At 46.3% G+C, this 24,399-nt stretch overlaps 1 protein-coding gene across 10 annotated transcripts in view; it reads right to left on the reverse strand.

Moving 5' to 3' along the window:
- Positions 1-24,399, reverse strand: part of PTPRT (protein tyrosine phosphatase receptor type T) — a 503,103-nt gene that overhangs the window by 145,229 nt on the left and 333,475 nt on the right. For all 10 annotated transcript variants that reach the window (XR_011699370.1, XR_011699371.1, XM_071573285.1 and 7 more), the window contains exons 10-11: positions 12,665-12,866; positions 9,450-9,552 (exon numbers count right to left, since the gene is read on the reverse strand). Coding sequence is in view for 8 of the 10 variants with exons in the window: in XM_071573285.1 (XP_071429386.1) it covers positions 9,450-9,552; positions 12,665-12,866 (305 nt within the window). In the remaining 2 variants the exon portion in view is untranslated. The remainder of the gene's footprint in view (positions 1-9,449; positions 9,553-12,664; positions 12,867-24,399) is intronic.

Raw genomic sequence — 24,399 nt, forward strand, 5'->3', positions numbered from 1 at the left:
CCCACAAGAGTGGGAATGTGGCAGATTTAAACACTGGGAGATTATATCTCACAATCCTGTAGTTCACCAATTCCCCTCAAAACTATGTATTTTTCACTCAAGAAAACATTTCATATGAGTTGTATCCTTCGGCAGAAAAAAACCCTCAACCTGCATCAACATCAGCTCCTGCAGCTCCTCAGGGATCTGTCAAGGTGGGTGAAAAGAGAAGTCAGCACTGCCTCCTCTTCTGTGCTGCTGTTTGACCTTCTCACCAGAAACACTCCATGTTCTGCCTCTCTCCTCCTTTGCACCACAACTGCTTTGAACTACACCAGTCCTAGTTCCCCTTCCTTTTGTACAGTAAGTAACTCCTTCACCACTCCCAGCTCTGCCTTTTGCTTTGGAAAATCACTGTGCCAGACAAACTGAAGTTACAGGGAGGCAGAATAACATCCTGGCTGCAGAGGTTCATCCTCGAGAACTGCCTGGCTGCATTCATGCCAATCCCTCCATTCCATCTGCAGCCCACGCCCCGGGGCAGCCACCCCCTCTTCTAGTTCCAAGAAATTATGCATTCATTATGGAGGAAATTAACACCTCAAAGCAAACTATAATTAGGAATTCTTCAATTCAGTTTATGCTTTTTCAATTAGCCCCTCTATAATTTTAATCACGGGAGCATTACCATGTTTCCGGAATTTATATACCTGGAGTATAATTAAATGCTGCAATGCCTTAGTCTGCAGCAGCAAAGCAGAGCTCAGTCATCTTGCCTTTACTGAGGCTTTGTGTTACTACAGACACATCCAGGGGTACCTGGGTGTGCAACCATCACCTGCCACACACAGCAGAGAGTCCAATCCTTGATATGGACCTTGATAGGCTGGAGAGATGGGCTGATTCCAATGGGATGAAGTTCAACAAGGCCAAGTGCAGGTCCTGCCCTTTGGCCACCCCAACCCCCTGCAGCGCTCCAGGCTGGGCACAGAGTGGCTGGAGAGCAGCCAGGCAGAGGGACCTGGGGGGACTGAGGGACAGGAAGCTCAACAGGAGCCAACAGTGTGCCCAGGTGGCCAAGAAGGCCAATGGGATCCTGGCCTGGATCCAAACTAGTGTGGCCAGCAGGCCCAGGGCAGTGACCCTTCCCCTGGACTCTGCCTTGGGGAGGCCACACCTGGAGTGTTGTGTTCAGTTCTGGGCCCCTCAGTTGAGGCAAGAGATTGAGGGGCTGGAGCGGGGCCAGAGAAGAGCAACGAGGCTGGAGAAGGGACTGGAGCACAAGTGCTGTGGGGAGAGGCTGAGGGAGCTGGGGGTGTTTAGCCTGAAGAAGAGGAGGCTCAGAGGTGACCTCAGCACTGTCTAGAACTGCCTGAAAGGATGTTGTACCCAGGTGGGGGTTGGTCTCTTCTCTCAGGCAACCAACAGTAGGACAAGAGGGCACGGGCTTAAGCTCTGCGAGGGGAGGTTTAGGTTGGATATCAGAGAGAAGTTCTTTACAGGGAGAGTGCTCAGGCATTGGAATGGGCTGCCCAGGGATGTGGTGGATTCTCTGACCCTGGAGGTGTTTAAGGTGAGACTGGATGTGGCACTCAGTGCCTAGTGATCAAAGTGGGGTTGGATTAAGGGTTGGACTTGATGATCTCAGAGGTCTCTTCCAAACCAACTGATTCTGTGATTAATCATCCTCTGACCTCGTCCTCATATGCTCACTCCTTGCTCCTGAGGGCTGGACATTTGCCAGGGACATGTGCTCAGACCTACCCCATCTCACTTTAAGTACCTTAAGGAGCTGCTTCAATTGGGTAAAGCATCCTTGATGCTCCACCAAAGGTGCTTCCTGCGGGCTGCTCCAGCCTGATCAGTTGTGCCCAGGCATGTCCCACTGCAGGCTCTGATCCAAGGGCTCTCACAGGCACTACACCTCACAGCATTCAGAGTTTCTCAGTTTTCAAATATTTTACATTTTTTGTTGTTGTCCTTTCATCCAGTGACAGCAAGGAAGGGGCATGATGGCTCTGGGAGCTGTGAAGTACAGAAATATCTTCTCCACCCTCCAACTGGCAACTGTGGGTATTTCCTCCTGCTCCTTCCTCTTACTGGTTGACACTTTGATGTGAGAAAATGGCCATCAGTTTGTGAATCTCAGCTTAAAGTTCACAATTCATTAACCTTTTGATTGCTGGAATTAAATCTGACAGTTTACACAGTCAGCACAAAAGGTTTATGCAAAACTATTCCTTCTCCCACTCAGTATCCTCTGGCCTTTATGAAACTAAAAAGTGTTAGCAAAAGCCTCACTGCAGTACTAATAAAATGCTGCTGGACACAAAAGAATTTGCTTTCTGTGTCATTTGATTGTTAAAATATTATCATTAAAATATCCTTTCCCATTTCTGTCCACTGTCAAAGCCCTCTGTGGACTGGTCACAGACACAGCAGGTCACTCAGGCTCCAAGATCAGCTGATGGCTGAAAAATGGCCAAAGGCACTTCTGTGACTTTTTAAAGCACACAATTCTCAGCTGACCAGTTTTCTGTTCCAGTAAGAAAATGCATTTCCTGTACCAGATGAGACAACTGACCCCAAATGCCTTTTGTCCTCACTTTTTAGGACTAACACCTGGCTCTTCTGAGGAACTAAGAAAACCTTGGAACTCCCATTCAATTAATTATGCCATGTTACAGCAAAGACTAAACATTCATTCCTAATACTTATGGTTGTCAACTTGAATCCTGAGGCACCCCTGTCTCTCCTGACACAAAAGCCAAAGCACTTCTAATATTCAGAACAATTTCAAATCCTACTGAAGTCATCATGGATGATCCTTGGGAGTGTCCAAGGCCAGGCTGGATGGGGCTAGGAGCAACCTGGGCTAGTGGAAGGTGAGGGCTGGAAAGAGATGAGTTTTCAGGTCTCTTCCAACCCAAACCATTCTGGGATTCCATTTAACACCCCAACTCAAGAACTGCACCCAAGTGGAAGTGCAGGCTCAGGATCTCAGGGCTCTCACCAGGGTTTGGACACACCAAGCAGCTCAAGCCCATGAGTGTTTCCTGTACAACCCTATTTTTGGTGTAACAAACATCCTGCTGATCCTCACAGCTGCCACAATTCCACCCAAAATCTCATTGTCATTCTCTCACACTTAGTTAAAGGAAAAGCAAATCTGCTTTATCTCTGAGAAGAAAGAACTCTCATTTTCTTTCAAACTCTTTGCTAAATTGAAGGCAGAATGCCAGGAGGAGAAACCCAGCTTGAATGATTTCAGAACAATATCCCTGAGGTATATTATGGGAGATGTTAATTAATACAGATAATTAGGCTTATAATATCAGTAGCCTAGATTGATAATCTCATTCCTCATTAAATACTACAAAATTAAAAGATCTAATGTGATGACTATTTGCCCTGTATTCAATCAACCCACTCATGTGATGCAAACATTTGAGTAGAAGCTTAGAAAAAGCAGGCCAGGAATTTGATTTTCCAGGTACTAAGAAGATGCCTATCAAGGCAATCAAACTTTCAGATAATTTCAACATTAAACCCCTTTTTATCATTTTGCTGCTCCTTAACTCCAATCTTTATTTTCAAACACAAGGTACTCTGCGTGGGACTTTTAAGAAGGAGCAATTGCCACCCTTTCTTGGCATTAATGAATTAATTATCAGCACAAATGCCTGAGGCAAGCTCTGTGATGGAACTCACAGACTCACAGACTATTCTGAGTTGGAAGGGACCCACAAGGACCATCGAGTCCAACTCTTAAGTCAATGGCCCACACAGGGGATTGAACCCATGACCTTGGCATTATTGCAACCAAGTTTTAACCAGCTGAGCTGAGAGGCTGAAAGCAGTGAGCTGAACAGCATTGCTCCCTGTACAGTGATGGAGGTCTGCACAGCAAAGCCACCACCTCCAGAATAAAACAAAACCTCAGCAAATATTGGGAATTGAGAGTTGCTGCCCACAGAACCAAAGTCACTTGGCCTGCAAACCACTCCTTGTGAGCATGGAAACAACTACTGGGTAGTAAAAGAACAATCAACTCAGGATGCCAGTGAGAGAGATCCAGGAGAGGAAACTCGGGATGAACAGATGGTGCCCAAAATCACACCAAAAAAAAAAAGAAGAAAAAAAGAGAATCCTCTGGAGATTAAATTTATAACCTGTGGCTCCACAGGTTCTCAACTCCTGCTTTGCAGATAGAAATGAAAGGCAAGTATTAGCAAGGCAAAATCTCAGTTCTCCAACATAAAATGGAAGCAAAACCACTGCCCTCCTCACAGGGAATTTTCATTTGTTCCTGACTGTAGGAATACTTAGGTACAAATACATCCTTCAGGATTGTTTCCTTGGAGAATAGCTTGGGCATAAAAGCAGAAACAACCACTGTTCTTAGGTGTTCTGTTAAATAACACAGATGTTTTCTCTTATATGTTTAGCATCATCCACACCAAAAATTACCTTTATTTCATGCTTAGCAGATGAAGAATCAGGTGTTAATACTTAACAGTAACACGGGGCTTGGTCCATATAAATTAATTTCTCCTCCTCGCTGGGTGTTGATATGAAGGTGTTTATCTGACCTCTGCTCAGTGCTTCTAAATATATTTTAAAGATTTAATCTCCATTCTTTTGGTTAGATTTACTTAATTCTTTACAGATGTACATTAATAAACTAACCCATCCCTCCTCACAAAAATGATTACAATTATCCATCAATTGCATGGATTCACCATAAATAATCTTACCTGAATTTATTTCTCCAGGATCACTTGCACATGTTACTTATGCTGCAAATATATATATAAATATATAGATTCTCCCCTCACAAAAAATATGTATGTAAAAGGGTAAGACCAAAGTTAGATTGTTCTGATTACACTGTTTTTTATCACAGTGCCTAAAGACCATCATAGATTATTTAGTGATACATCTCTGAGAGCTGCAGGAAGATAAGGAGATTAAATCCATCTTTTTTTCCAACAAAAATGTTCTCTGTTGCCTGAAACCCCCAACAATATAATTGCAGACTGTTCTCTAATGTCCTTCTACAGCTCCAACACACAGGGCAGGGTATGGACAAGGTGATCACACCTGTGGGGAGCATTTACTGCCACTCTGAAATCCTCAAAACTAATGCCTGCTCTGGAAATTTGATTTTCTCCATTACAGCAGTATAGGTAGATTGATAGAACCAACCAGGTGTTGATAAACCAGATGGACTTTCAAATATCCAACACACAAAAAACATTCCAGTGGACAAGTCGTGGAGATAAACCCCTCACAGTGGTGTTTCCAGGCAGGGAGTGGGATATAAATTCTGAAATAGAGGTCTAAAGATGTCATATGTGAATAATCTATGAAGGACTGGCTCAGCCCTCCTGACAATAACAGATTCAAAGGCAGAAATATCCTCAAAATCACACTGGAGATTTTCAGGAAGGAGCTGAGGAGTAAAGACTGAGAACACTTCCATTCTTCCTTCCTCTTGTGAATGCATTATAGATGAATGTCAGCCTTCAGCAAATCAATCACAGCACCATTCACGGGGCTGAGACTGATATAAGAACACCTAAAAGTTATTTTTAAAGGGCAATGTGGAGTCAAGCTCTGCAGGTAACACCACAAAAAATAAAGGCACAATGAAAAGCCTGTGCCACAAGGGAGGATATTTCTGCTTGCTGAGGCTTCACCTCTCTTTGGCAATAGGACAAAATAAATCAAAGCATATCTAAGTTTATATTAATCCTCTAAGTTCATATGAAAGTGTCTTCATTGCTATCCACAGATCATTAACAATGCCGAGTTCATGATCGTTACTTTTATAAACAACCACATTTAAATTATTTATCCCGAGCACTGGGGAACATCAGAAGTGTCTTAATGCTGAAAGTGACTTTGGATTTGGTGTACCTGCACTCCAGATGAATGAAAATGCTATTCATCTTTTTTTAAATATCCTACAGTACCACGTTAAGAATGATCTTGCAGACCATGGTCCATGTCTGTGCTACAGCAGAAGGAAATAACTCAAGAAAAAGTTACTGAACTATCTCATGTACAGATTCCACCTTACAGTCACACTCCTCCATCACTCCAACTCATCAGCCTCAGAACAGAAGAGGAAATATTGGAGTAATTACTGCACAGTAATTTCTTTTCATCTTCACAGTCTGGGAGGACTGTAATAAAACCTGGAGAAGTGCAGAGCAGAAACTGTGAGGTTGGTAACATGAGGGGTCAACCTATTCCTGCACAGTGAAAGATCTGAATATTAAAGGTTTTCTAAGAAGGTGTGAGGAAAATCTCTTTCAGACTCCTTTCAGGTATCTTCTCAGGCAGGCTGGGATGGGAAGGGGAACTGTGCAAGAGCAGAGGGATGATGGACAGCGTGGTCATCACTACAAGGGAGGCCAGGAGAAGGCATCCCACCAGCATCTGCATCCTATGGGATCCTCTCCAGCAACCTCAGTGATCCACGTGGGTCCCTTCCAACTCAGCACCTCCTGTGACTGTGAGCTCAGCACCACCTCAGTGCTCTGCACGGACATTGCTCAGACATCTATCTCAAACCTGTGTCTGTCTCAGTGCCTTCAGCTCCTGAACACAGGATGGTATCCCACTAAGAGGGGCTCCAAGCCATTTCAGTTTGTTTCAGACTTTTAAAAAATCACATTTAATAGATATTAATGAGAAATACCACACTTGTGGAAGAAAATTAAACCATGTACAATCACAAGGTAGAACAACTGACCAGACAACAACAAAGAAGATATGTTTGATCTCAGCTTGAATACAATAAAAAACATTGCAGAGGATAAACCACCACCTCATTCTTGTGTATTGTGTCACAAGCAGTTCCCAGTGTGTTATTCCTGTGTCACTCCTGCAATGTGCTGGGTGCTGGTGAGGCCTCTGAGGGAATGTTTCCTGCTCCTGGATATGGTGTGTTGAGACAATCTCACAAATGGGACAGTGTGCAGAACAGACTGGGGAAAAGAGGGAAGATGTTGGGAAAATCAAAGGTTGGAATAACTGGATTTGTTAAGGCTAGACTAGGAACAGTCTCAATGGTTATTCAGAGCAAGGTATTCCTTCATTCTCAGCCAGTCATAGTCCATAAAAAGCTGAAATTCCCCCTCCTCTTTACTCCCCCTGCCACTCCTGCTTTCCAAATACACAGCTGTAAGTCAATGAAATGGACTCATAATAGGAAATAATTTTATCACTTAGATATGGCATGTAAATATTGCACTCTCTGCAAATGTGTGTGTAACAGGCTGCGAAGCAATTAAAGAAACCTGAGTGAGAATTTATAAAAAAATCTCTACCAATTTTATATACAGATGCATTTGCTGGAAAAGGCATTATTCACTGAATGCAGTTAAAGTGCAGTAAATCGACTTTGAGAGAAATCACAAGACTTTTCAATAAAAAGACAAAATAGCAACACTGTTAAGACAGCAGGTGGTAAAACGAGATACAGGAATGTTCCCCCATATAAAGGAATAAAACAAAACAGAGCTGTGTGATTTTACTGCTCTTTTCCAGCAGAAAAACATCCCTAAAGGACTCAGAAAATAGGCTCCTAAATTTGCTCATATGGAGTACCAGAGATTGAAAAGGAAACTTTGAAATACATTACTCAGAAAAACTAGAGAATGGATGGTGCAAGTCGAAAAAAGAGCAGATTTTTTTGCCTGAGCCTGTCAATGCAATTTGGGGGAAAGCTGTGACATAGACTGGACCACCAACTGATACAGGATATTTCATTAAATTCAGCAGTTTACATCTGAGCAATCTGCTCCTGGATACTTAGTGGACATCCTTCAAACACTAAGAACCTGTCAGTGAAGCACAGGAGCTCAAGTCACTTGGAAAGAAGGAACTAGAAGTTTTTAAAACACCACCCATGGAAAAAACCTTCCAAAGTCTCCTGTGGAAACTGGAGGCAAAAGCCTGAAGTTCCCACGGGGAGGTAATGGATACCTGCTGGATATCACTGCAAAGCAGGACCCACTGTTCCCTAAGTGATTCTAATTGCTGCTCTCAGCTGAGGAGCCTGGCAGGATGAGTGGCAGCATGAAGGGAAGGATGAGTGGCCAACTGGCACTTCTGCCAGTGACAGATCAAGAGTGCCAGCTCAGAAGGGAAGTTTGTTCATCTGTGCTGGTGCCTTTCACCAGGTACAAATTCCCTGAGATGGAAGAGAGTGATGAAGTGCAGCTCTCTAAGTCCTGTTCCCACAGTCAGGGAGGGACCTGCAGTGCAGGGTCCCATTTCAGCATCTCAGCATAGAGAGCCAGACCCAGCTCAGGGTCAGTCACAAATGTTTTCTGCAAGGTCCTCACCCTATTTCATGGGTACCTGGGCAGCTCCCTGTCCCCAAAATGACCAGGGAAGTGACTGTACCTCTGTACTGGGTAATGGTGAGGCTGCACATTGAGTGCTGGGTCCAGTTTTGGGCCCCTCACTGCAATAAAGGAATTGAGAGGCTGGAGCAAGTTCAGAGAAGGGCAAGGGAGATGGGGAAGAGTCTGGAGCACAAGTCTCATGAGGAGAGGCTGAGGGAGCTGGGTGGGCTCAGCCTGGAGAAAAGGAGGCCCCGGGGCAGGGGGGGACCTTCTTGCTCTCTGCAACTCCCTGTGGAGCCAGGTGGGGGTCAGGCTCTGCTCCCAGAGAACAAGGAACTGGACAGGAAGAAATGGCCTCAAGCTGCAGCAGGGATGGTCAGGTTGGACATCAGGAAGAACTTTGCCATAGAAAGGTTTGTCAAACATATAAATGGGCTGCCCAGGGAGGTGATGGAGCCCCTCTCCCTGGAGGTGCTCAAGAAACGACTGGATGTGGCACTCAGCACTCTTGTCTAGTTTACAAGGTGGTGATTGATCATCTTGGAGGTCTTTCCCAACCTAAATGATTCCATGTTTGTGTAACTCTAACTCCTCTGCTCTGTCAGCATGATCTGCCTCCCTACACCAGCAAAGCCTCACTAAATCAGAACATTTTTCTGCACCAGATTTACTCCTTCACTGCACAACCAGTACAGCAGATTATACATGTGAGAAGTGTGGGTAGATCCAGAAGCACAAATTCATCTGCCAGCTTTAAAGACAGTTGGGGCATTCCTGCAATAACAACAAGCAGGCATTGTTCACCATGGCAGAGAGGGTAGGATGAGGAGCTGCAGCCTCCTCCAGCTGCCCACAGTGTGCTCAGTGCCCAGCCCTGCACTGGCACTGGAGGGATGCTAAGAAGGCAACAACCTGCCCAGTGCCAGCAGCAACCCCTCCTGCAGGTGAACAAGGAGAAAAGGAGACTGAAATGCAGAATCAACAGCTGAGTTGGCCTTTCAGTCAGTGCTGGCTTTCAGCAGCTCCACTCTCAGAGGAGAATGGCAGGAGGGAAGGCTGGGGAAGGAAGGAGAGGGGGAACTGTCAAAGAGGACACCAAACACCTACCTGACAGGGGCTCCCCGGGACTGGGCAGGCTTCAGCATGACGGTGATGGTGGTGTCGGTCTCGTTCAGCGGCGAGTCCGTGTCGTACTCCGGCATGGACGGTGCTGCGGCAGAGCAGAGAGCCACACGTTACCCACACACCTCTCACTGCCCCTGGGGCTGCTCTGAGTGTCACCTGGAGACCCTTCCACATCAAAATACTCCTCAGTGTTATGACCAAACTTATTCAAACTGCTTGAATATTCTGTTAAAATGAAATGGGAATTGCACCCCCAGATCTTCAAGCTGGCTTTGAAAATTCTGCCTTCAATTTTCAAGGCTGAGTAATGCTTTGAGATGGGATCATTCCTTCCATTTTAAAGGTGAGGAAAGAAAAATGCATGGACATGATAAAAAACCACTCAGGCTGAGTGAGTCAGTGGCAGAGCTAAGGAAAGCACCAAGGAATCCTGAATCTTTTCCACTGTTCTGGGCAGTGGATTAACCTTCTCACATCTGAAGAGTTTTTAATACACAGACTTGAGCTGTGTCCCCTTGATCAGCTGGAGGGTGTGTTATGAAGCACAACAGATGAAAAGAGAGGAGCACAAATGAGCCTGGTTATTTTTGCACCCAAACCCATGGCATTTTACCCCCAGTGCTTTAGTGATGCTGACCCAAAGGGCAGCTGCACAGACTGCAGCGCTGCCCTCGGGCACTGCCCAGCCATGGCAGCCCCACCCCTTCACTGACATGTTCCCTAAAGCAGCACAGAAACCCTTGGAATATTCACACTCAGCCAAACTCTAGTTTCTACCTCTGCTTTGGTATTTTCTCCTAGGATCACTCCATGAAAGTAGGAGTTTTCCTCAGAAAATATATTTTACTTATTACATTCATTTTTTCTTTTCCCAGACACCTCTTTGGGATAAATTTTAGTGTGGAAGAACAAAAAAGGTCAGGAGGTCAGAGCAGCATCAAATTTGTTCCAAAGATGCAAGTTTGGTTCAAATATCTTTGAAATACAAACCAAACAGAAGAATTCACACAAATAGTTCATCTGCAGCTCACAAGGACAAGCTGCATTGTGGGGGATCCCATATTTAATCCTCTCATAGTGATTTCCACTGTAATCCTGTTTACAATCAGGATTTTTATCTAAATGCCTGAAAACTGTCAAGAATGGGGCTGCTATTATCAGCTCAGCTACTGACCTCCCTGTCAATAAGCTGGGAGTGAGTTCAGAATGAATGCCAATGCCTTCAGGAGGATTTCTCTGCAATGAGGTGCTCTGCAGCAAGGGGAAGCAGTGAGAAAAGCAACGAGGCTGGAGAAGGGACTGGAGCACAAGTGCTGTGGGGAGAGGCTGAGGGAGCTGGGGGTGTTTAGCCTGGAGAAGAGGAGGCTCAAACGTGACCTCAGCACTGTCTGGAACTGCCTGAAGGGAAGTTGTGGCCACGTGGGGGTTGGTCTCTTCTCCCAGGCACTCAGCAATAGGACAAGGGGGCACGATGGGCTCAAGCTCTGCCAGGGGAAATTGAAGTCGGAGAGCAGAAAAAATTCTTTGCAGAGAGAGTGCTCAGGCATTGGAATGGGCTGCCCAGAGAGGGGGTGGATTCCCCATCCCTGGAGGTTTTTCAACTGAGATTGGCTGCGGCACTGAGTGCCATGATCTGGTAAAGGGACTGGAGTTGGACCAAGGGTTGGACTTGATGATTTTGGAGGTCTTTTCCAACCCAATTGATTCTATGATTCTATGATTTAAAGAAGACATGTCACCAGCAGCCTTCCAGACCAGAGATCACCACTGATGCTGCAGATCACAGAGTGGTTTGGGTTGGAAGGGACCTCAAAGACTATCTCATTCCACCTTCCAACCAGCCCAGGTTGCTCCAAGCCTTGTCCAACCTGGCCTTGGACACCTTCAGGGATGGGGCAGCCACAGCTGCTCTGGGCAACCTGTGCCAGGGCCTGCCCACCCTCACAGGGAAGAATTCCTTCCCAATATCCCATCTAACCCTGCCATCTGGCAGTGGGAAGCCATTCCCCTTGTCCTGTCCCCCCATCCCTTGTTCCCAGTCCCTCTCCAGCTCTCCTGGAGCCCTGTCAGGCACTGGAAAGGGCTCTGAGGTCTCTCCAGAGCCTTCTTTTCCCCAGGTGAACACCCCCCAGCTCTCCCAGCCTGTCTCAGAGCACGGGGATCCAGAGGTGTCAGGCAGGCAGGCTTCTAACTCAAGTTTGAGCACTCATGAAATAATAAAATGTGAGGAAACAGAATGAGAGGGGAAAACCACCACCACTCTTGAGGTGTTTTGCTTCTCTGGTCACACAGGAATAGAGTGCACACCACGCAGGGCTGTACAAACCCCAACAGTCTGGGGAGCTGCTTGGACACTTAATGGCTTTACTCCAAGTGGTTTAGGGCTTTTGGATAAATATTAAGGGTTGAAACTCTGCTGATGGCCAACAGAGGGAAAGGGTGTATTTTACTTCCTTAAAATTTCTTTCCTATGGCACCCACCCCTAATTTCAAGCATTAAAGTGCCCTGAATGTCCTGAATGGTTATTTTGGCTTGACTGAAAAAAGTTAAGGTTGTCCAAACAAATGTCAGCTTTGCTCTCTGTGGGAAAAGCTGGTTTACTGCTATCAACTAAATGATAAAATTAAAATCTACATAAATCTGCCCCAAATCACCTCTACCATCCCCTTTTTTGATAACTAACCTCTCCTTTTTTTTTTACCCATTCTCTTTGCAATGCCTACTTATTTTAATGCCTTCATATTCTTGCCTGCCTCCCTCAAGCCCTCCCTCTGCTCTTACTCATAAACCCTCAATGTAAACAGCTTTCCTTCTTTACTTTTAGCCTCTGCACTATTAATTCCTTTACTTCATTACATCCATTTTGGTGCATTCTGAAAATAAAACCCACATTACTGAAGGAACTTCCCCATTCAGACAGATAATACTGACAGTAATTATTACAGAGTCAGTTCATTTGTACAACTAATGATGACTCGCTTTTAAAATGCTCCACAAAGATATTCATGGATATTTAAGATACCCACAAATTAACCAGATCAAACACAGGTCAGTGGCCAACTTAAAAACCTGACCTATGAAATGTGGAGAGACACTAAGCTGAATAATTTTTATTGTTTTATGTATCAGCTTTTGGTCTAAAGAATAAAGCCCTGAAAAGTCCTTTATTTCCCCCCCCTCTTCTCCAAAGCAATACCTGAAATTTTGGTTGCAATCCGAGTGGTGATGGGTGGCCCAAAGCCCTTGACTGTGCTGGCTTTGATGGTGAATGAGTAGGTTGTGCCTGGGTACAACCCCACAAACAGGTGGTGGGTCTCGTTCCTCAGCTTGAAGACCTTCCCTCTTTGGCTGGACAGGTCAGCACTGGGATCCAGAGACCCAACGGCCTTGTAGGTGATCTGCAAATGAAGAACAAGGAAAGGAGGTGACAAGGGGCCTCTTTCTGCTGCCCTGTTCTGCCATCCCTTGAAATCAGGCAGTGCAAACACAAGGACAGGGATTATTTCAGCATCTCTACTGATGGTTCTGTCTTTGGATCCCGACAAACATGGGATCCCAACAAACACTTTCCAAGGCTTTACTTAAGGAAAAAACTGGTTTCTTCTCTCCACTAAAACCTCAGCATGGGCTGATTTACAACAAAAGATGCAAAGAATTGCTTTGTGTTCCAAGTCTCAGAACTCCTGCAGCCAAAGCAGAGCACTCAGCACCATCAGCAGCATTTTCAGGGGAATTTTCTGTACAATCCTGCTCAGCATCCAAACCCCCTGGTGCAAACACAGACACACTGTCTTTTGGCAAATCATCTTCACACATTTTCTTTTGGCAAATCATCTTCACACATTTTCTTTTGGCAAATCATCTTCTCCTAAGGCAGCTGAAAACAATAGCAGCCTTTTCCTGACAACAATGGCTTTGCAAGTCTTTCCTTGTGCTGAGGGAATACGCTGCAATGGAATTGTATGTTCAAATGAAATAAAGACCATCAAGTCTTTAGACAAAAGCCCTTCTCCTCTGTAAGGCAGCCACTGGTATCCTTTCCCTCCCCTCATTCTGAGCCTCAGAGTGGGGCAATGCCTGGTTTGCACCTGAGAGAAGAAGCCAGGAGGGTTCTGGACCTGGGGAGGTGCCAGGAATCCACCTGCACTGGTGCCAGCACAGCTGGAGAGGAGCCCACCCTGCCAACACACCTCTGGAATCCTGCTCGAGCTCCATCCTGCTCACCCATGGCAACCCTCTGGGTACACAGACACTTGCAAGTAAAACTCATGACTTATTTACCAGCCCATTCCTTGCCTGCCTTCCAAATTCAATCCAAAGGCAGCTCAGTTTCAATAGAGCTGTCAATATAATACACAACGCTCTGCTGCTCTCCTAACCCTGCCCAGTGTTATGGGATCCTCACTTATTTGTAATGAAACACTATGAATAAATCAATGTATGTTAATACACCAAGTCTTCAATTTTTTATGAAGGTCTCCACAAGAATCTAATTCCCAGCCTTGCCTGAAAGAGCCTTTGAAAATGTTTAAGTCGCTTGCTTTATGACAGGAGGAAAATGTTGCATTTTGAGGAAAAATAAATACCCCATGTTTAAAAGGGAGGCTTTAATAATAACAGGATAAATAAGAGACTGAGACTGATGTTCCTGACACCAGAGAAGGGTGAGAGCTTGTGAATCCTATTATTTGGACAGAGTATAAAATTTAGACAGAGCTGACACCCAAGATGAGGCAGCATAAGAGAGAAGGGACGTGAATTACAGCAGCAACAAGAAATCACAAAAGCAGAACTCTTAAAGGAATTATAATTAGACAGTTAGCAAGTGATTTGATTGAAAACCAGCTCTTTATTATTTTTTTTCCCAGGAATTGCAACCTGGTTTGAAATTTTTATTGCTTGCCAGGTACCTAAGAAAGAGAGAAATCTTTGCATAAAGGTCCTTAAAACAAAAAATTCTATGCAAGAGGAGGAATCTTTACACTCACTCCTTTTCCTTCAGAGAGCCAAGAACCATGGAAGGCAGCATGGCATGGGACTGCATTTTGACAGCTCTTATTGCATCAAGGTACTCAGGGCAAGGGAATCTTGGCTTTAGAGGGAGCATCAAAGACATTAAATCAGAGACATGACAGTGCCATGGCCAAATCCAGAAAGAAAAATGCATTTAATTTAATGCTATGTAGGAATGAACCACTGCAATCTGTGTGCTCTATTGGCATGGCAAGTGCCAGAGAAATAGCAATGTTCTAAAAATACATAGGGGAATCAGCAAAATGGGAATTTGGGAGAAAGAAGGGGAGCTTGCTGCTGCTGGAGCACTGGAAAGCACATTCACAGGATGTCCAGGTCAGGCAGAGGCCTATGCAAAATCAGAGCTATTTATTTTCAAGCACAATCTACAGCAGGCTATAAATGTAAGTGGAAGATGCACTTGTCGTTGATCTCCATATAAATAAGAGTATTCAGCCACCTTCAGCAGTTCTAAAATCACTACAGAAACAGTTATTTTCCCTTAGTTTAAAAGACTATCCCCTTAAGGCAAATAGAACTAGAAAAGCTGTTGAGAAGAAAAGAAACAAACAAAAAAAGAAGCAACTTACTGATTTTAAAAAAACAAACAAACCAACCCAATTGTTTTTTGATATTGACTATGGCAGAGAGTAAGTACAAGGGACCTTAAAACAACCTGGGTCCACTCACAAGGAGTGGGGAAGGAGGAAACTGCCCTTGAGAGAATGTCCACAATTTGATGCTGTAGTGTGGGTGAATTTTCAGTGACTGCTCACTCAAAGGAGACTTCAGCATTTCCCAAAATTATTTTTACATACATAAACTACAGCAAAGATACTCATGGCATAGCCAAGTATGAGATTATTCTTTCTGCAGAAGATTCTCTTTCCAATACAAATGAACCCTGTTAAACCAGGGGATGTGCAGACTTTCAGATAAGCCATCCTTGTCCCCAGATCATAACATGGGAGTTTGATACATGGACAGTGCCTGGATGGGACAATGGGAATGGGAACACCAGAACACACAGTTAGACAGTCCTTGGATGTAACCCAGGGAATGGGAACACCAAAACACACAGTTGGACAGTGCCTGGATGTGACATGTGGAATGGGAACACCAGAGCACACAGTTGGATGGTCCCTGGATGTGACCCAGGGAATGGGAACACCAGAGCACACAGTTGGATGGTCCCTGGATGGGACCCAGGGAATGGGAACACCAGAGCACACAGTTGGATGGTCCCTGGATGTGACCCAGGGAATGGGAACACCAGAGCACACAGTTGGATGGTCCCTGGATGTGACTCAGGGAATGGGAACACCAGAGCACACACTTGGACAGTGCCTGGATGTGACTCAGGGAATGGGAACACCAGAGCACACAGTTGGATGGTCCTTGGATGTGACCCAGGGAATGGGAACACCAGAGCACACACTTGGACAGTGCCTGGATGTGACTCAGGGAATGGGAACACCAGAGCACACAGCTGTGCAGGTGGTGCAGCCTCACTGAATCCAGGAGCACAAAGATTTAGGGGCTGGTAAGAGCAATGGTGCTGGCACATCCAGTGGCCAATTCTTGCTCTCACCAGTCAGTCTGGAGCTCTTCTCTGCTGCCACAAGCAGGGCTCTGCCTGACTGAGGTGGGGAGGAACACACAGCCACAACAAGGCCAGTCCATGGTCCACCTCTGTGATGACTCTTGGCAGGACCACAATGAGCTGGTCATCTCCACACTGCCATTTTTTACACCCCTCTACACATTTTTGTGGTTGAGGGACTCTGTAGAATCCTGTGGTTGCCAAGTGCTGATGGCTAAGCAGGTGAGCCAGACGAAGCAGCCCTGAACACAGAGCCCTTCATCTGGAAAAGGAGGCAAACTCTTCCAGCTCAGGAAAAAACCCCCATCATTTTTCTCTTCCAAGTGAGATACCTGCTGTTTATTAGACATTAATGCTGCCCTGAGTGTGGATTAACATCTGAGAGCTCTGTCTCACCCTGTTCCTCCATGGACCTCCCAGCTGAGCTGCAGCAGCTGCTCCTTCAGCTGCCTTTGTGCCAGCAGCATCTCCTGGAGGGTGGGCAGGCTGCTCCTCCTGACCTGGCACAGCTCCATGGGCTCCTCAGCCAGCTCTGCACCACCACCCACCAGCAGCTCCTCCAGATACTGAGGCCACTGGGCTTTCCTCCCTGATCCCCACAGGCAGCAGCTCCTCCAGGCACTGAGGCCACTGGGCTTTCCTCCCTGATCCCCACAGGCAGCAGCTCCTCCAGATACTGAGGCCACTGGGCTTTCCTCCCTGATCCCCACAGCCAGCAGCTCCTCCAGACACTGAGGCCACTGGGCTTTCCTCCCTGATCCCCACAGGCAGCAGCTCCTCCAGGCACTGAGGCCACTGGGCTTTCCTCCCTGATCCCCACAGCCAGCAGCTCCTCCAGGCACTGAGGCCACTGGGCTTTCCTCCCTGATCCCCACAGGCAGCAGCTCCTCCAGGCACTGAGGCCACTGGGCTTTCCTCCCTGATCCCCACAGGCAGCAGCTCCTCCAGGCACTGAGGCCACTGGGCTTTCCTCCCTGATCCCCACAGGCAGCAGCTCCTCCAGGCACTGAGGCCACTGGGCTTTCCTCCCTGATCCCCACAGGCAGCAGCTCTCCAGGCACTGAGGCCACTGGGCTTTCCTCCCTGATCCCCACAGGCAGCAGCTCCTCCAGATACTGAGGCCACTGGGCTTTCCTCCCTGATCCCCACAGGCAGCAGCTCTCCAGGCACTGAGGCCACTGGGCTTTCCTCCCTGATCCCCACAGGCAGCAGCTCTCCAGGCACTGAGGCCACTGGGCTTTCCTCCTTGAGAAGTGCTACACAACATGGGTTTGTGTGGATCCATGGCCCTGTGGCAGGAGATTTCTCCCAGAGAAATAAAGATGCTGCAAGACAGCACTTACTCCTGTCCATGTAGAAATGTATCCTGCACCAAATTATAGCAGGATATATTTATATATTTACATTTATAGCCAGGTGAAAGGAAGACATTAAGAAATTGCCCCTTCTCTTGACTGATTTAAACTACATTTTCCTAAGAAAGAGTAACTGTAAGGAATCATAGAGTGAAAAAAAATTTCAAGAAGAAACCATGGAAATATCAAACTTTGGAGTAATTTATAAAAGCAGAAAAACATATTTGGAGAAGAAATACAGCACATTCCTGGAACAAGAAGGATGCTGGAAAAAAACACCTGCTCTTGTGTTGAATATTTATCTTAATTTCATGTTCCAAGTGTCAAAGCATTTCATTACAAAGCAAAAAAGAGATTCTAATCTGAAAAATGAGATGACTCAATTGTTAGAAAGCAGCTGCTCTAAATGATTTTTAAAGAATCTATTTTAAAGACAAGCTATGTCATCTGCTGCTGGTGTATTCTGGAAAAACAAAACAAAACAATTTTATTAATGTAAATGTTTAAAAACCTAGACAGAAAATGAACAGGAAAGTACTCAAGAATATATTTAAGAATATAATTCTGACTGAAAATATTGAAAATATTTATTTGCATTCTGATGCAGAATAAATATGAAGATGAGGAAATGTCTCACAGGACTGAAACTCTTATGTTTTTTAACCACCTTTCTGTTATCTCCTGCAAACCAGGTGCTGCCTTAAGTGGAAAGTTGTCTTTCCTCTGCACACTGGAATGGCTGTCCAGAATTTGCACAGGGAATGGAGAGTTTACACACTGGCTCTTGATGGTCCCAAGGAAAGGTGTCAGTGGCCAACACTGCAGTGGTTCTAACCACAGCAAAACCAGGCAAAGAAATAAAGATTAATAAATCCTAAATCTTCCTTGGAACCTCCTTCAGTGTGTTAATGAAACACTTCTCAAACTGAAGCAAGGAGAGCAGTAAATTTGAAGGAAGCAGAAAGTGAAGGACCTCAGAAGGATTAAGAACAGCCCCATTCCCAGCAGCACAGGAGGGACAGGACACTGAGCCCAGGATTGTCCCACCTGGACAGAAATTCCACACTCAGGGGGTGCACACAGGATTCAAAGCCCTGCTCCAAATTTGGCTACCTGAGCCCAAATTCCTTGTGAAATGTAAAACAAGTCAACAGAACAGTTCAAGTCAACAAGAAACTATCGAAAAAAGCTTTGTGAGTTTAATTTCCAGGTGTTCAGTGATACATAATTGCTGTGATAGACTGTGGGCAATAAAACAAGATCAGATCACTGTAATGAATGGGATTGTTAGAGGGTTTACTGCTGGCTCTTATTTACTTTTATTCTTCCTACACATATATAAGTATGTTACATAGCAGGCCCCCAGCCTATGGCAGTGCCCCATTAACCAGAGGCACCCCCACTTATTCCATCCTTCCTTCTGTTTCTGATCCATTTTAAAGCTTGGAATATTAACTCCTTGAAAGCACTGAGCTGTGTTAACAACCACAGAGATGGAGATGGAATTCTGAGAGCATAAGCACAGCTCTTCTTTCCTTCACAGAGCCCAATTTAACCCAATTTTCCAGGGAGATTGGGAACACTTTGCTAACTGTCATTGTCTGCAAAACTTCTATGACAAGGACTTGTGAAACTTCCATGGGGAAGGGAGGGACCACAGCAGAGGAATTAACTAAACTAGGAAGCACAAGGTTATTTCCCACTGCAAGCTCTTCTTCAGAGGAAAACACATAAATAAAAAGAAATAGCAAAAATAACCTGCCCTTAACCCACTGGTGATTTCCAGCACCTCAGAGAACTGCAGGCAAGTAGACAAATCTGGTGCATTTTCCTCCTTCTTTGCATGGAGGAGGAAGAGGAGGCTTTGTCCTGTGCTTTTTAAAATAAAATTATCTGCAAGTGTGGTTGAAAATTAGAGGTTAAAACAATTCCCTATATTATAAAGGGTACATATTGTTAAAAATGTGGTAATTAAAGAGTGAAATGGGCCATTAAGCAACACAATAAATAACACTCTGGGTTTGGAAGTTCCTTTGGAAGGACACAAGACCCTGAGCTTAACACAAGAACAAACTGTGACAAAGATCTCATCACTTCATTGAAATGGCCCTTCTTGCCCTCCACTACTGAAGTCCTTTGGGAACCTGAATGGCTGTTCAGATTCTCTCTAATCCTCTGAAATAAATAAATTAACAAGGCAGAATATTCTGCTCCAATCTGATACATTTGAGTGCACTTTCTCACTGGGAAAGAACAGAGTTGTCAGGATTTTGTGTGTTCAGAGCCTGGAAACAGGACAGCAAACTCCAGTGTCTCAGGATTGAGAGCTTGAGAGTCAGGGCAAAAAAATCTGCTCATCTATTTCTTTCCACAGCACTTGATCCCAGTATGCAGACCACTTCATCTTACATCTTTTGTCACACAGAATTAATCAACCACAGTCAGCAGGATTTTGCTCTTTACAACCATATCCACCATCAAGCATTAGGACTTTAAGCTTCCCCTCTGATTTCAGCAATTGCAGCCTGTTTCAATGCAAATGGTAAGTGCTGCTGTTAAATCACACACTACTTTGTGGATACATTATCCAACCTTATATCTATTTTCCATTTTGGTGACAGCCTGCATAGCAGTTTGGGGAAGGCAAACCTATAAATTCATTACATTATTCCCCTACATTTCCACTGATGCTTCATGTTCCTGTCTTTATAGAACAGCCCATTCTGCCTCTGCACACCCCTCATTCAACCCCTAATACTTGGGGATGCTTTGGATTTGACAGGTAGCTGCAATATCTATCCATCCATCCATCCATCCATCCATCCATCCATCCATCCATCCATCCATGTCTCCTTCCACCTGTCCATCCATCCATCCATCCATCCATCCATCCATCCATCCATCCATCCATCCATCCATCCACTCATCCATCCATGTCTCCTTCCACCTGTCCATCCATCCATCCATCCATCCATCCATCCATCCATCCATCCATCCATCCATCCATCCATCCATGTCTCCTTCCACCTGTTCATCCATCCATCCATCCATCCATCCATCCATCCATCCATCCATCCATCCATCCATCCATCCACTCATCCCTCCATGTCTCCTTCCACCTGTCCATCCATCCATCCATCCATCCATCCATCCATCCATCCGTCCGTCCGTCCGTCCATCCATCCATCCATCCATCCATCCATCCATCCATCCATCCATCCATCCACTCATCCATCCATCCATCCACTCATCCATCCATGTCTCCTTCCACCTGTCCATCCATCCATCCATCCATCCATCCATCCATCCATCCATCCATCCATCCATCCATCCACTCATCCATCCATGTCTCCTTCCACCTGTCCATCCATCCATCCATCCATCCATCCTGGTATTTTTACCCCCTCTGTCACTTAGTAGTGGCTCAAGACTGAGCAAACACTCCAGCTATGGCCAAGAGAGGAGCCAGAAGGAGGAACCTGACACAGGCACTATTTGCATGAGTGTGCCAAGGTCAGGAGCAGGGGCAGCAGGGACACACTGCTTGCTGTCTCTCCCTTTACTGAGCCAGAAGAAAAGGCAGCTTTTCCTGACTTCTTGCTGCTTCTTAACTCATTCCTGTCTTGTGAAGCAAGACCTTTTCTATCTGTTGGTTCTTACCATATCCTGCTGCCCAGAGGGGCACGGGGAGGTGGCTGCCCTGGGAACAAGGGGCCCTGGGGACTGTCACACATGTCACCCCTCTAGTGCTGCTCAGCAAGAAGGGGAAAAGGAGGAGGCAGCCACCCTGTCTCACTGGCTGGTGGCACTGCCACACCAGGGCTGGGCTCAGCCTCCCTGCCCCATGGGGCTGTGTCCTGTCACCATGTCCCCACCAGCTGTCCTGACTCAGCTGACACAAAGGGCTGGTACCAAACTCACTGAGATAACAAAATAAAGCCACTGACATGCCCGAAAATAAAAACTGCAGAGCATTCCCAGCTTTAATTCCTTTCTTTTTACAAGTGGTGTCTTTTGGAGAGGGACTTTCCACAAAGGCATGGAGTGACAGGACAAGGGAGAAGGACTCAGACCAGACATTATGAAGAAATTCTTCCCTGTGAGGGTGGGCAGGCCCTGGCACAGGTGCCCAGAGAAGCTGTGGCTGCCCCATCCCTGGAAGTGTCCAAGGCCAGGTTGGACAGGGCTTGGAGCAACCTGGGCTGGTGGGAGGTGTCCCTGCTCATGGCAGGGGGTGGAATGAGATGAGCTTTAAGGTCCCTTCCAACCCAAACCCTTCTGGAATTCTATGAATCTCATTTTGAAAACACCTTCACTAAAGAGTTGTTGCTACTTCCCAACTGCATCATCCTCTCTGGAATCAGAGTCACTTAACCAGGAGACAACCAGGCAGACTCAGCTGTTTACAACCCTGACTTAGTGGTGTTTAAATCCCTCTCAGTGGAGCTTTAGAAAAGCTCACAATTCAGCTGCCTGGAGCCCAGTGCCCTCACAGCCACTGCCAACAGGGCATCTCCCTGAGAGCCAGGCTTTGTCCTGCCTGCCCAGCACCAGTGCCCTCACCCCCACTGCCCACAGGGCATCTCCCTGAGAGCCAGGATGTGTCCTGCCTGCCCAGCACCAGTGCCCTCACCCTCCCTGAGAGCCAGGCTGTGTCCTGCCTGCCCAGCACCAGTGCCCTCACCCTCCCTGAGAGCCAGGCTGTGTCCTGCCTGCTCAGCACCAGTGCCCTCACCCTCCCTGAGAGCCAGGCTGTGTCCTGCCTGCCCAGCACCAGTGCCCTCACCCCCACTGCCCACAAGGCACCTCCCTGAGAGCCAGGCTGTGTCCTGCCTGCCCAGCACCAGTGCCCTCACCCTCCCTGACAGCCAGGCTGTGTCCTGCCTGCCCAGCACCAGTGCCCTCACCCCCACTGCCCACAAGGCACCTCCCTGAGAGCCAGGCTGTGTCCTGCCTGCCCAGCACCAGTGCTCTCACCTTCCCTGAGAGCCAGGCTGTGTCCTGCCTGCCCAGCACCAGTGCCCTCATCCCCACTGCCAACAGGGCATCTCCCTGAGAGCCAGGCTGTGTCCTGCCTGCCCAGCACCAGTGCCCTCACCCTCCCTGAGAGCCAGGCTGTGTCCTGCCTGCCCACACCTGCAGACAAACAGCAGCTTTCCCCCTGGGCTTTCCTACACCACTCACTTCAAATTCCTAACAGTGTTGGCACAAATCTTCGCGAAGAAGAGAAAGAATTTTGTCACAGGCAGAGTGTGCTTTTCCAGGGCTGGAAAACATCATGCAATTCCTAGGAGTGAGGAGATAAGGGAGTCAGGTATCAGCAGAGAGCACTGGATGTGTTTCACAGGCTTCAGCACTGCAGATGGAGGGGAGGGGAAACTAACTGCAAGGCTTTCTGATTGAAAACACCTCAGGAAACAATAGACAATTTAGTTTTAAATCTTGTCTTACATATTCCACTCCATGCTCTCATAAAGCCTACAGGAAAACTTCATTTTCCTGTGTATCCCAAAAATAAACACAAATCAACGGATGCACTGAAGTCTGACAGAAGTACCCTTGAACAGAGTTATCCAAACACATCCACTCATTTCCCTGGTCGCTGCCTCAGGGCAGCAGTGTTCCTCAAGCCAGGTGTTGGGATGCCACATGCAGTGTGAGTTAACCATGAAAATGACTTTTATTGTGGAATCACACAATGGTTTGGGCTGGAAAGGACCTTAAACATCACCTCATTCCAACCCCCTGCCATGGGCAGGGACACCTCCCACTAGAGCAGGTTTTTTTGGTGGAAGAAAACCAGCTGTAGCTCACGGTGTCTGCTGGAAATGTTTTACTTAGAGCTCAGCATGTCCAGAGGGTGTACAAGGTGAAGATGTTCTAACTGAACATCTCACTTGCCACCACTTCAGGCACCACCAACCTTCCAGAAATTTTGCAAGGTTTTCCTTTAATCCTTACTACCTTTGGATTTATTCTCATGTAGTGAACACCAAGTTTCCAAAACACATGGTTTTGAACCTCAGTGTGCATTGCTGACAAGATACCTAACATCAAAATCAGCTTCGGATTTCTATCTGGAGAGCAGCAAGGAAGAGAAGACTGAGAAAAGTGAGAGGGGATCTCCTCAATACAGACAAATATCTCATAAGTGGATGTCAAGACGGGGGTACCAGACTCTTCTCAGTGGTGCCCAATGACAGGACAAGAAATAATGGCCATAAACTAAAACACAAGAAGTTGCAACTCAATATGAGGAAGAACTTCTTTCCATGGAGGGTGGCAGAGCACTGGAGCAGCTGCCAAGGGAGGCTGTGGAGTCTTCCTCTCTGGAGCCATTCCAAACCCACCTAGAAGCATTCATGTATCACCTGATCTAGGTGACCCTGCCTAGTCAGAGGGGCTGGACTGGATGATCTCCAGAAGTCACTCTGGATTCTGTAAATAGCTCTTCCCAAGCACAGCTTTCCCTTCCTACCTTCTTAGATGAACCTGACAACGAGAGGATTCATAAGATGCTTTTAAAATTCTAAACATAATCCTTACGCAGCTCAGCCCAGCACCACCTGTGAGTGTGATCTGGCTTCTCCCAGTCACTGCCCACCAGGCTGAGGATGGAGGTTTAACTGTCCCCTCCCCTTCAGTGACATCTGTACCACCACTCTTCGGCTGGAAAAGGACAATTAACGCTTTTGAATTCAAACCTGATGAGCCAACACCTTCTCCAGCTCGAAACTTACTGAAGAATAAAAATCAGCTCTTTTCTTCCCCACTGCCTCCTGCTTGGGGTCACTCTGGGAATGGCACTCCCACAGTGAAACACCTTTGCACAGACAACTAGGTGTTTCAAGGAGCTGATGCAATGCAGGGTGTGAATTACAAAGTCACTGTCAGCTGAACCCAACAGCAAAAACCAGGTCCAGATGTATGAGGCAGAGCCCAAGCTTTTGTTACAACACT

Source organism: Pithys albifrons, chromosome 18 (assembly GCF_047495875.1).
Source record: "Pithys albifrons albifrons isolate INPA30051 chromosome 18, PitAlb_v1, whole genome shotgun sequence".
Lineage (NCBI taxonomy): Eukaryota > Metazoa > Chordata > Aves > Passeriformes > Thamnophilidae > Pithys > Pithys albifrons.